Source organism: Lactuca serriola, chromosome 9, assembly GCF_051521515.1.
Source record: "Lactuca serriola cultivar US96UC23 chromosome 9, Lser_US96UC23_V15, whole genome shotgun sequence".
In the NCBI taxonomy this organism is placed as follows: domain Eukaryota; kingdom Viridiplantae; phylum Streptophyta; class Magnoliopsida; order Asterales; family Asteraceae; genus Lactuca; species Lactuca serriola.
In genome coordinates, this window is record NC_136416.1 from 207,378,008 (window position 1) to 207,391,142 (window position 13,135).

The following is a 13,135-nucleotide window of genomic DNA, read 5'->3' on the forward strand; positions in this document are numbered from 1 at the left end:
ACTTGGTTAGGGGTAAAATAGTCATTTTACCCTATGAGTAGATATCAGGTTCTAACTAAGTGTTTTGCGGGATTATAGCCGGAGGGTTACCGGAGCAGCAGTCAGACAATTGTCGAGCAGTTTTCTAGCAGTCAGCCTTACGAGGTGAGTTACGTTCCAGTAGAAGTGGGTCTAAGGCCACAAGGCCGGCCCACCAGTAGGAGTCGTATGTTAAGTGATTGTCTTTGTGATATTCACCCAGGATTACGATTACCTGATATGTTATATGCTAGCATGATATGTGTTTAAGTGGTAGTAGTATGGGTGAAATAGTCCCCGGTAGTCGGGTGAAATAGACCGACGGGTACGTCAAGCACCCAAGAATGGCTTGACCTAGGTACGTCAAACACCCCAAAATGGTTTGACCTGGGTAAGTCAGGCGCCCCAGAATTGCCTGACAGTATATTGTATGGTATGTGATACTGTGGGGGAACTTACTAAGCTTCATGCTTACAGTTTTCAGTTTTGTTTCAGGTACCTCTTCAGCGAAGGGGAAGGAGCCGGCGCGGTAGCTGCACATCATACACACACCTCAGATTCCGCAATATGAGATTCCTTGGGATTATACTCTGACATTATCACTATTTTATGATTTGGATTTTCAGACATTATGCACAGTTTTATGAGATGTAATGATTCGACCATGTTTTCATACAAATGTTTTAATTAAAGTAATTTATAAAAATGAAATTTTTGGTCGTGAAAATTGGGTTGTTACATGTTATGTTGGTCGTTGCCCATTTCTTTTGCCCGCCATTTGTAAAGTTTGAAGTGTGAACTGTTAAAGTGCATGTATGCTTATAGTTCTGTTAATTCTATTTCTTTTTAAGTAATATCTATTATAAATTGTTTTACTATGTATTTTAAACCGCTTATTTATGTTTGGTTTGCAATGTTATATATTTGATGTTTGAAACTGTGGATTTTGTTTAACCTTAAAATCCGATTTCCTTAATTTTCAAACCAAGCCAAACTGAATTATAGTTCGATTTTCGGTTTGGTCTAAGTTGCCTTAAATTTGGTTTGGACCTCCCAAAAAAAAAAAATCAAACCAAGGGGACCAAACCTAAGAAATCTAAGAAATCTATAACGTTTATATAAATTAGGAATATAAAATAAGAACGTAAAAAAATAAAAATTTAGAATGTTTAGGTAAAAAGTAATATCAATCAAAACGAAAACTATAAAAAATTATGTAACGACTAAAAACGTAAGTTCAAAGTAAAGGGTAAAAATTGCAACGTATAAATATTAATAATTTAACTTTAAAATTATTAATGATGAAAATTGTTAAGTCAAAATTTTTTGAAAGAAAAAATATAAATATAATAATATGCTATGACCAGAGGCTTGATTTTGTATTTTATATTATATGCTTGGAAATGTATAACTGTTTTAGCCATTCTAAAAACAATAAAAGAAATGAATATTATATTTATTTATTTATATTTAAGTGATAAAGTTCTTTTCTAAAAAAGGCAAAATGATCAATTGAAGGTTGATTTGTATACCCTATCGTTTTGAGTTGGAATGCTTATCGCGCTCATCTTCCAATTCATAGTCTTTATCCTTCCTTTATTGACTTTTTAGTAGTTTTCTTCCAATTTAATCCACTATATAAATATTATTCAAATATTATAATTCCACCTTCCACGCTATCCACACAATTTTTTATTTCGTGAAATATTATTTAAAAATCGAAAAAATAATACTCTTATCAGGATCGATTTACATGATTTTCATTTTTTAAACGATTATATTTAAGATGATATTTCAAAGCAAACTTATTGTAGAAAATATGACTGACAAAAATAGTTAGATAGAATCTAGATGATAAAATTTGTATCTTTTATTTAATACTAAAAGTTGAAAATTTTTATTTGTATATAATTGTTTGAGAAAAATAGTTATAAGTTTTTAAAAAAATGTAAAAATATATAAAATAACATTTGAATAATAAACATATGAAATTTTTTAAAGTAACATCGTAATTTTGTTATACCAGAAAGTCAGAAACTTTTTGTATAAACTCTAGTTTTTGAAATAATTGTTTTTTATTCTAAAATAATAGTTTCAAATTCTAATTTCAAAATATATATTTATTATTCATATTTAGAGAAAAAAACAAAAACACAGAAGCTGCTAAAAGGACTTAAAAACTCGTCGCCAAAATTCCATATCATTAATAAATTTAGGTGATTATAAAACTATGCCCATGCATTATTGCATTGTTGAATATAAAAAGAGATTTAAAAAACAATTTAATTAAAAAAATATAATAACTTTACGTGTATAAGAAAAATAGAGAGACTGTTTTCGAAAAGCATATAAGGAGATTCACAAAAGGGTGTTTCCAAAGTTTTGGGAGAGACTAGAACTCTAGAAGGCAAAGAGAGAACAGAAGTTGTACATCGTGCTTACACAGTAGTACACTTGATGAACAGATGAGGGTTGGATTACGACCATTTCTGCGTTCGATCAAAGTTGTAAGTATACTAGTTCTTAATTTGTTACTTTATGTAATAATATTTATTTTTCCACCATTTTTTTGAAATATTGAAATATGATCATGTCAAAACACATCGTATTTGAGCAAAAAAGAATCAAAACAATCATCGTGTGTGTATGTGGTTAGCAAAAGAAGATGATTGTACCTTCTGAGAGAGATAAACGAAGCTGATTTAAGCCATGGATGAAGCAGATAGTTGAATTAGGGCAAAATTGAGTTGCTTGCTGAGATGTTCTAGTTATTTAAGCCATTGATGAAGCAGTTAGTTTAATTAGGGCAAAATTGAGTTGCTTACAGACATCATCTAATCTTCTCCCTAACCATTTAATCTTCACCCCACAATCAATTCACCATTTGCATATCAATTAATTGCTCTCGAAATTGAGAAAAAAGTTATGGAAGATCAACAACTTCAGTCAAAAACCGTTTAATTTTCATCCCTTCTCCTTCATCTTCTTCTTTTCGATACAATCATAATCATAATCACAACTCCGATTCCGATTTTGTTTGTTAGGGATGTCGACGTGGGTAATTACATGGAAGAAGTCTGTGGACTTTTTGTAGAAATGAATGTCGATGTAGAAATTGAAAAATGAACTATTACTATATTCAGAACTCAAGAAAAGATATAAATGAATTAATTCAACATCAGTTTAACTATTGAAATCTACTTTAATAATATAAATAAGAATCTAAAAAAAACTTTATTGACATATTAAATATATGTTGATTTATAAAATTTAATTTTATATTACCAATAATCAATTTTATTCTGACTAAATTATATGACATGTTAAAGTTATATTTGTTTCGAAGTGAAGGAGCAAAAATCATCAGTCCCTTTTTTTGTTGGTAGACTTGAAATTAAAGATTAAAATAAATGTAAATATTGAATCAGCAAAAATTAAATGTTATGTTAAACGTTATATTTGTTTCGAAATGAACGTGCAATAATATTAAGGATTAAAATACATGTAAAACTTTACTAAATATATAGCATTATTTATTTATTTGTTTATTTCTGTAAATCTAAAATATCTTTCATTAAAATACAATCAAATGGTGACCAGACTGCTACCATAATATGTTAAAAGAACATGGTAGTCTTTTTGATGAAGTAAAATGGGTCCCACAGACAGCTACAGACCCAAACCATATAATGACATACCATGCATCCTCAATCCAAATTATAAAAATTTAAATTAATAAACAATAAGAATTAAATTGTAACGATCAACAATCTATAACAAGATATTAACTACTAAATAAACAGATCATTTTCAACAAAAATTTACTTCAATTAGCAATCATCATAGTTAACCGTTCTTAAAAATAAAAATTAACTTTTTTTAACCAAATTCAACAAAATATGTACTCAACATGTAATAATTACAAACTTAAATGTTTATATATATATATATATATATATATATATATATATATATATATATATATATATATATATATATTTTTCAAAAATACAAGTACGACATTAGTAGGCAAGCTTTTCAAAAAAACAAGTGTGGCATTAGTCGACAAGCTTTGCTAAACGAATTACTAGAAATAGCAATTAACATTGTTAGATATTAGATAAATATAGTTTTTATTTATTTATTTATTTATTATTTTTTTAATAATTAAATAGTGATTGGGCTCAAAATAATTGAAGATTTGAGACCACACCAAACGGGTGAATTTTTCATTTTTTATTTAGAAGTTAAAATATTGTTCTTCGTATTCATCGCCAATGCTCAATTGGTCATGCTTGATTCTAGTTCCTTCTTCATTGGGTTGGGACTTTGGAGCTTGAATCACATGAATCTTCTGACATATAAATATACTTTTTTATGATCAAGTAATTAAAATACTTTAAAAAAATATCAAAATCAAAAGACTTTGGTGAAACATTACACTTTAGACGAGCTAACAAAATTCGAGATCGACTGAAATTCATGTTACAACAGAAGTTTCTAGTTTTTACTTTTAATAAAAAGCTTTTGAATCCAAAAATTAGTTAACTAGTTTTTGGTAGCTTTTATTTTTAGTTTTTAATTAATGTTACATAAAAGCTATAAACTACTTTTGCCTAAAATTTCTTCGTAAATAAAAGCTACATCTTGACTAATTTCGCCAATATATACCTTTAAGATACGGAAGGGCTTTATAACAAATAAATAAATATTGCCAATAAAAATGAAAACACTACTTTATGTAATAAAAAATGATTTAAAACGAGTTTGATGACTATAATTAGAAAAATACGAAACTACTGTTGTCCTGAAAATCCCAAAATGGGAATTTGGACTTATCTGTTTATTACGTCACATTGACACCTGTAGAAGCCTAGTTATTCCAATTGGACTGATGAGTTGGCCTGAGCAGACAGCTTTCCTATTTTTAGTAATGGCAACATAGATTTCTCCGCCTTTCTTGGAACGAAACGATTGTTCTTGATCTGGCCACCAACACCCAGTTGGTATACTTCCCGTTTCTCTATATATATTCGCATGTATCGCCTCTAATTTGTTTGATAAAAAAGAATTAGCATTTAGCATTCTATATAACCAGCAGGAAACCCTCTAATTAATCCGAAAATGGCGCAGTCAATTCTTGGATCTTCTCCTCTATACAAATCCGAGTGTTCGAAATCGGTTGCATCAACAACAACAGTAACCCCCTTCTCTCTATCTCTCTATTTAGATGTATATGTCGTACGCAGATAAGGTGTTCGACGAAATGTTTTTCTGTTTTTTATGACCGATTATTGTTTTTGTTTTGATTTCCGTGGCAGATCTCTGGTTCCAAGTTGAAGTTTTCGGGAATTGAGCAGACACACCTCGGATTTCTGAATTCTTCCAAGTAGGTCTTGTAAAAGTTTTCAGTTCATATTATTAAAGCTATGCTTACAACTTCTTTCTTAAATTCTCTGTATGTTTCAAGTGTGCATCATATCTTAATTGCAAAATCTTTTTATTATCCAAAATACGATTCCCATTTGGTGCAGATTGCAATATGCCACCATATATATATACATATCCTTACGTTTGATGATTTATTTATATAGGAAAAAAACATATATTTAACTTTACAGACATCATTGCAACCTTCGGGATTGGACCCAAGAGATAAGCATGTCTTTATTTTGCTTTATGTTAGCTAATGGCCTAATGCTGCAATAACAAAAAATATATTTTATATATATATATATATATATATATATATATATATATATATATATATATATATATATATATATATTTTTTTTTTTTTTTTTTCTAAAATTATCCACCTCATTCATTTACAGGAGCAATCTGGCTTTGAAATTGAAAGCCTCAAGGGAGGGGGTCGGTTTGGTTCAAGAAACTAAAATGGATCCCCCAAATCTTATAAAGAAATCCAAAGATGGAAGTGATTCATTCACTGAAATGAAGCAAAGATTCCTGAGTTTTAAAAAAGAAAAATACTTGTAAGTGACAAAAATCTTACACCTGAAAGTTTCATATATTGAAGATTCTTAATTAATCTGAGACATTGTTATTCTTGGATAGGGGAAACTTGGAGTGCTATCAAGAACTTGCTGAAGCTCAAGCCCCAAAGGTATGAACAAATGACCATTTTACCCTTGGTCTATAAAATGACACAAGTGCAAAATGAAACATAACCTTATTGTTTTCTGCTAGAATGGGAACTGTTTGGTTGACTAACAATTGTAAGAACAGTTCCTGGTGATTTCTTGTGCAGATTCCCGAGTTTGCCCCTCTTATATCCTAGGATTTCAACCTGGTGAAGCCTTTGTAGTCCGCAATATTGCTAATCTTGTTCCACCATTTGAGGTATTATTATAAATTTTTTTATTAATAGGCACAAATTAAATGAAAATATATTGATTTTGAGAGTTTCATGCTTCATTTGTACAAGTTTTATCATCTTCTTGATTTCATGTGCAGAATGGACCATGTGAAACAAATGCTGCACTTGAATTTTCAGTCAATGCACTTCAAGTAAGTATTACTTTCTGTTAATAATTATTATTATTACTGATGGATATAAAACCGTAATTCTAATTAATGATAAATTGATAATGAGAATAAATTAATTGCAGGTTGAAAATATACTGGTGACTGGCCATAGCTGTTGTGGAGGCATCCGTGCCCTAATGGGCATGGAGGATGAAGAAAACTCAAGGTTTTGACTTTTGACTTACAAAATCTTTTTCTTTAAAGTTTTTTCATGTTATATTTTTCTCATATAACTTTTCTTGATTTTTCAGTAGCTTTATCAAGAATTGGGTGGTGGTTGGAAAATCAGCAAAATCAAGCACAAAAGCCATCACTTCTAATCTCAGCTTTGACCAGCAATGCAAACACTGTGAAAAGGTGCTTATGATTATTATTATCATTTTTTTACCAACTTTCTATTTTGATATGAGGATGAGGGTATTCTCGTCTTTTGCACAGACGAGAGATCAATAGTGAGTCCTTGTAGTTGTCCCATCTTTTTGGGTGGATTTTGTTTTTTGCTATTTTTGTCCCGTTGATACTTGACTATTTTTTTTTCTTTATCCGGACAAAATGACTTAATGAGTTAAGTAAAGAAAAATAGCTTAATGTATTAAGACATTAACCCTTTACCTATTTGTTCTCCTTTTTTCCTTACAACTTCTCTTACGTTAGTATTATGATTCTTTTTGGAATGTAAGGGTAATTTGGTCATTTATCCAGTCCAATACATGTCAAACACTGTCTGACAACTTTAACTTTTCAGGAATCAATCAATCATTCACTATTAAACTTGCTTACATACCCATGGGTAGAAGAACGAGTGGCAAAAGGTTTGCTTTCTCTACATGGTGGCTATTATAACTTTATAGATTGTACATATGAAAAGTGGACTCTTGATTACCAAAAGAGCAGTCAAAAGCACGAAAAAGGTGGATACGTCATCAAGAATCGTGAATTTTGGCAATAATGTTGTGGTGTTCTTATTCTTCTTGATAGTAACAACTTTATAAAGGAACAATATATTACAAGAATGTTGTTTGTGGTGTATTATTGGATGTAATTTGTGGGATGTTGTTTGTTTGTGTAGCTCTTGATATGAGAATGATGAAATTTATGTATCCTTTTTGTGGTATATATATACATTATTGTTGATGATTCACAAGTGAATGCTTAACATGGCAATTGTTGATATGGTGCTAGGTTGAATCTTTTGTATATTTCTTTATTAGTCTTACTTTATGATGCCCAATCAAAGTGTTCTAGGTTGAATCTTTTGTATGTCACTGCATAGACATCTCCTTCCAAACCTCTAGAGATGAAGATTAGGCTGTCTGTAGGCTTTCTTCCTCGTGTTAGAATTTCTTTCTTTAGGCGGGATAGATCAATAGTTTAAACCTTTCTTACAATTCATGCTGTAAGTCTTTCTTTTTATTTATCACCTACTTTCAAAGTGTTCTAGGTTGAATCATTTGTATGTTTCTTTATTGGGTCATATACTCTATCCATTGTCTATCTACTAGGACATATCATCTGTACTACATCTTTCTTTCATGATACCGCAATATCACTCTTTCTATATACTCGTGGCATCTCTTTAACTAGAGGGCCCTTTCTTGTCATTTCGCAAAATGACAATTTTTTTTTTCTTTTCTAACATTCTGGACCAAAACCTTCAAGGTTGGTCAATCTACGAAACTCATACTTTTTAGGTTCTTTATCTTCACATATCTTCAAACGTGTACCTTGATCTCTTAACATGGTTTATCACAAAACCAACTCATACTCTATGTTTCTCATCCATCTTCCATAGTTTAAGACTTCAAGACTAGGAATGGATACACCAAACCTAATTCACTTGAACTATGACTCTGATACAAGTTGTAACGACCAGAATTTTCTAACATCTAATTTAAGGGAAATATAAGAGTTTTATCTACAATTGCGGAATTCTACTCAAATTAAAACACTTTACTTCCCGGGATAAATCATGGATTTACAATAAAAATCTATATATTTACATGAACAAAGAATACAATAAATAACAACCGACTATCTAAGTCTTGACCTTGTGTTTCTGTCTTCTCTTCTGGTACAACAGATGCTGCTATCTGGACCTGCAAAACATAAAACATATTTACAACATCAGACATTATGTGTTTAGCGATTTTTTCTATAACTTTTCTTTTCATTCTTCTTGTTTCTCTTTCTAATACTCTATTATCTCCAATCTTTCTCTATTAGCATACACTACTATTCTTGCTTCTTTTATTTGTCTCTTTTATCTTTCTTCTCTAATCCTTCTTTCTACTCTTTCTCATCTCATTTAACTCTTTCTCTGTCCTATACTCTAGTTCTCATACTCTTCTCTTACTCTTTCTTAGCCTCTTCATTATTCCGTGTCTTCTCTATCTCTTACTCCGTTCTTTATTCTTAATTGGATTTTGACTTCATTATGGAATGATGGGTAAGTCTTTTTGGAATGAATTATAATAAGAATACACTACTTTAGAAGTTGAATTCAAATATGATTGGATGAATGAGATCATTGAAAAACTATGTTGATCTCTGCTATTCAAGGATCACATAGAAATATTTGTGACTTCGAGAGTATACTTAATCAAGCTAAGATGCTATATGTCACGAAAGAACACCAATCATATTCTCCAAGATATTTAACTATACTTAGAGTAAAGTTAAGTATGGAGATGATGTTGGATTAGTGTCTAAGTCCATAACTATTTTGGTATGTACTTGACCCGATGGTGCATGGTCCTTTTGGGTTGCCTTCACCAAAGCAACTTGATAGGATGAATTATGGAGAGAAAGGATTAATTATGATTTATTAATATATTATGAGAATAATATATTAAAGGAGAAATCATATTGTTTAATTAATATTAGTCAAGAATTAATAAGAATTAAGTTTGTGGCTAAAAGACATTAATTAAACTTAAGAGGACTAGAACTGTCAATTGTGTGATAGTTGAATATTGAGCTAATGGACTCCATATTAAAGGGGTGGACGAATTCTATGGGGAAACCCATTAGAAATCGTCTAAAGGCCTTTAAGAAAGGGGTTCATGGGTTGCTTAGGGCCTAAGCATCCGAATTAGGGTTTCCTTGTTAGATAACCCTAATAGCCTCACTATTTAAAGGACCCTTAAGCCCCAAAAACGTGGTGAACTTGTTCTATAGGGTTTCCACACGTTTTGGGTAGCCTCCTTGTCATCTCTTCTTCATCCTCTTGCTCTTGGTGTTTGTGAACCATTAGAGGAGTGACATTTGTGACTCTAAGCTTTCTAAAGTCAATACAAGAAGGATTTGAGATTGTTATTGCTACATAACAATCAAGGTATGATCTAAACCCTGATTCATATGTTATATTGATTATCATATATTAGATCTAGGGTTTATAGTATTGGATGAATTGCATGTACAATAGAGAAACCTATATCCAAGCATTAGGGTTTGTATGAGCACATAGGAAGTTCTTATGGCTAAAACCCATCAGTGGTATCAGAGCCTAGATTGGTTTCTATTGTATTGATGCCTTGTTTATTTGTTCATGCTTGAAAAATTCGATTTTGTGAGTCTGCCTGATGAACTTGGCGAGTCCCATTGTGGACTCGGCGAGTAGCCCTCCTACTCGGCGAGTCCATAAGGGTACTCGGCGAGTTCGAGCGTCAGAAAGAGGGGATTTCGGGATTTCTTGCTGTTTTACTCATGGATACTTGCCTTATCTGTTTTAGATCATTAAAATCCGATTTTATACATATTTATGAGTATATCCTTGATTAAACAAAAGATAATTACCAATTAATTAGATAATAACTTCCTTATATGATAAAGTTTGATTATTTGTATTAATTAGGTAACTTACTTTGCAAGAAATTGAAATTAGGTCAAATATAGATAATGATAAAATAAATTGTTTAATTTATATTATTTTTTATTTGATCCTTGTGTTATGAAAAGTTTCAATTTTTCCCCTTTAGGTTTTATAGTTTAAATTTGAACTCAAAAGTTTTGTTTTGAAATTTAAATAGTTGAAACCCTAATGTTTTGAAAAGGTTTCAAAACTTGCCCTCAAGTTTTGGAATTTAAATTTTGATTAAAAAGTTTGATTTTGAAATATTTAAATTCTAAACCCTAATGTTTTGAAATGTTTCAAAACTTGCCCTCAAGTTTTGGAATTTAAAAGTTGATTAAAAGTTTAATTTAGGAATGTTAAATTCTAAAACCCTAGTATTGTTTTGAAAAGTTCAAATCACACCCTTATGGTTTTGTTAATTAATTAAGGTGTATAATTAAAAGAGGTTTAGTAAATCCATAAAGTTTTGGTGTACAAGTTAATTAAATTAAAAGTATAATTATTAAATTAGACCAATTAGTATTTTAAAAGTATAAAATACACCCTATACTATATATAACATTAAAAGTCTAACATTATATATATGTATGAGTAAAAGTCAGTCTTACCGTTAGTAGGCCTCATTCATGAAGCTGGTCTATAAGGGGTGTTTAAGGAAATTGCCTATAAAATGGCGATTGAATGGGTATCCACTCTTACCCACAGCACTCTTGACTAGTGGAGGGTCGTTAGTCGAATGGGTATGATAGGACAGAAACCTTCCATTATAAGTATAATGAAGTATAAAAGTAACTAAATGCTTTCATAAAATTCCCAATCTTAGTTACTTTAGGCAAAAGTGAATTGATGCAAATCCATGAAATTACACTTTGTTCCCTTGCGAAGACGTTAGTGGAGTGTGTGTGGTTAACTGGCACACTAAATGGTTCTGAGCAAAGGTAGCAAAGGGTGACTTAATGTTTGTCATAGTTCGGTGGAGCGTGTGTGGTTAACCGGCACATCGAATAGGTGACCGTAACATATGAAGGCACCATGTAGATTTGCATGGTTATTCACACCCGCTTTGTGATCCTCGGCATCCCAGTCACAAACTAGAGGGGCATATCGAGATTTAAACATGCCATTGAAAAGGTTCAATGAATCTCAAAAGATCTAGGAGTTTTCAATACATTTAAGACTTAATATGTTTTTTCGTTTTTCATGGTGGAAAATTAGTGAATCGTCATTCACTTACCTTCAAATGTTCTGCAATTAGGGTTACGGCATCCCTCTCCCGAGTTGTGGAATATTGTGTTGGGTCCTAGCCTTAATATCTCATTTGGGTTATTTATTAAGGACTCAATCAATCAACCAACTTGAATTTGTTTTCTCCCGTTTTGTAGATGTCAAAGTACGACAACTATGGTCTTCCCATATCCCGTGGAACAAGCATTCCACATGAAGATGATATTCCACGATTCGATCGAGGAACAAGAAATCGTGCTTCACTTCCTTCACCTCCTCCCGTTATTCTCCCTAACCCACAAGATCGAAGAATTGAAAGGTTCAATGTCACTAAAGCCCTATTGGAAATGAAACATGAAGATGGTAAACCCGTGTGTGCCCACGTTCTAGGAATGAAATCACACATCGATAGGTTGATGATGTTGGGTGCGTCATTCACGGAAAAGTTGGCTGTGAACTGGGTTCTGCAGTCACTTCCCGAATCATATAATGAGTTCAAAAGAAAGTATTATATGATGGATCATGATGAAAACCTCATTGACCTAACTTACATGCTCATTGCTGCTGAATCGGAAATGATTTGGCAAAGCAATGGAGCGTATTTGTTGGGAAAGTCAACCAACCATGCTTCCGAGGACGTTCTAGGAGAACCGACCTGCATTTGCTGCCAATAGAAAGGGCGTTGGATACAAGTCTGCCCTAAGAGCCTGAAGAGTCCAAAAGATGGGAGAGTCAAAGAGTATGGCTGTGCTTCAGGTAAAATCCACTATCTAACTCCATTAAGTTCCTATTCGTTGATTCTTAATACATGATGTGATAAGATTGCATTTGAATGTTTTGCAGGATCAGTGAAAAGAGAGGAAGCTTGATGAAGAGCAAGATGATTCTAATCACTAAGAAATGGATCTTGATCGCATGGATTTGAAGATTAGATTTTGAGCTTAGAAAGTTATGATAGAGTTGTTAGGAATATTTGATTACATAGTTTTTCAGTTGATTTTGCATTGTAAGGACAAATGTTTTCCGCTGCTTTTATGAATAAAATAAATCTTAGTATGACTTATTTATTTATTTATTTCCTTGCAATGAAATCGTTATGAAAAATTGATGTTTGCATATTTCTACAATGAATGGATGTGATTCTTAATTATATTATTTGTGGAAAGGTCAAAAATTTACCAAATAGGGAAAGTTTCTCATCGCCCAAGTTTCAATTGGACAGAAATTTGGAATCACGCAACTTGGTTGCATGATGAATGAGAAATTTCATATTTGGAAATTAGACTAATTCGTTGACAAAGTGTCAAGTGAAGGACTAGGAGATCGAGTACACAAAGTTGTGTGTTGATAAAGTCCACCACAAGAGTAACAAAGATATTCGTCATGATTTACCAAAGTTTAGTAAATATGATTATACTTATAAGATTAAGTGTAATTCTGAATTGATTGAAAGAGTTTAAATCAATAGCAGAACGAATAAGAAGAATCAAG

At 31.5% G+C, this 13,135-nt stretch overlaps 1 protein-coding gene across 5 annotated transcripts; it reads left to right on the plus strand.

Moving 5' to 3' along the window:
• The first annotated feature begins 2,356 nt into the window (after nt 1-2,356).
• LOC145072520 (beta carbonic anhydrase 5, chloroplastic-like) lies at nt 2,357-7,711 on the plus strand. Of its 5 annotated transcripts, none has more exons than XM_079018963.1 (10): nt 2,357-2,525; nt 5,152-5,217; nt 5,340-5,407; nt 5,853-6,014; nt 6,097-6,145; nt 6,268-6,381; nt 6,496-6,549; nt 6,651-6,733; nt 6,819-6,924; nt 7,313-7,711. In XM_079018963.1, the coding sequence occupies exons 1-10, from the start codon at nt 2,484-2,486 to the stop codon at nt 7,514-7,516; spliced, it is 948 nt and encodes a 315-aa protein (XP_078875089.1). In that variant the 5' UTR covers nt 2,357-2,483; the 3' UTR covers nt 7,517-7,711. The 5 variants fall into 5 exon arrangements, with proteins under 5 accessions (XP_078875089.1, XP_078875091.1, XP_078875093.1 ...); XM_079018965.1 differs by having other exon boundaries at nt 2,371-2,525; nt 5,120-5,217; XM_079018967.1 differs by having other exon boundaries at nt 2,374-2,525; nt 5,117-5,217.
• The last annotated feature ends 5,424 nt before the right edge of the window (nt 7,712-13,135 follow it).

Bases quoted from the DNA above. Each gene is read 5' to 3' on its own strand.
- LOC145072520 (XM_079018963.1), top strand. From the start codon at position 2,484: ATGAGGGTTGGATTACGACCATTTCTGCGTTCGATCAAAGTT. The intron at 5,408-5,852 runs GTAGGTCTTGTA...ATTCATTTACAG, and splicing joins GGATTTCTGAATTCTTCCAA to GAGCAATCTGGCTTTGAAAT. The intron at 6,550-6,650 runs GTAAGTATTACT...AATTAATTGCAG, and splicing joins TTTCAGTCAATGCACTTCAA to GTTGAAAATATACTGGTGAC.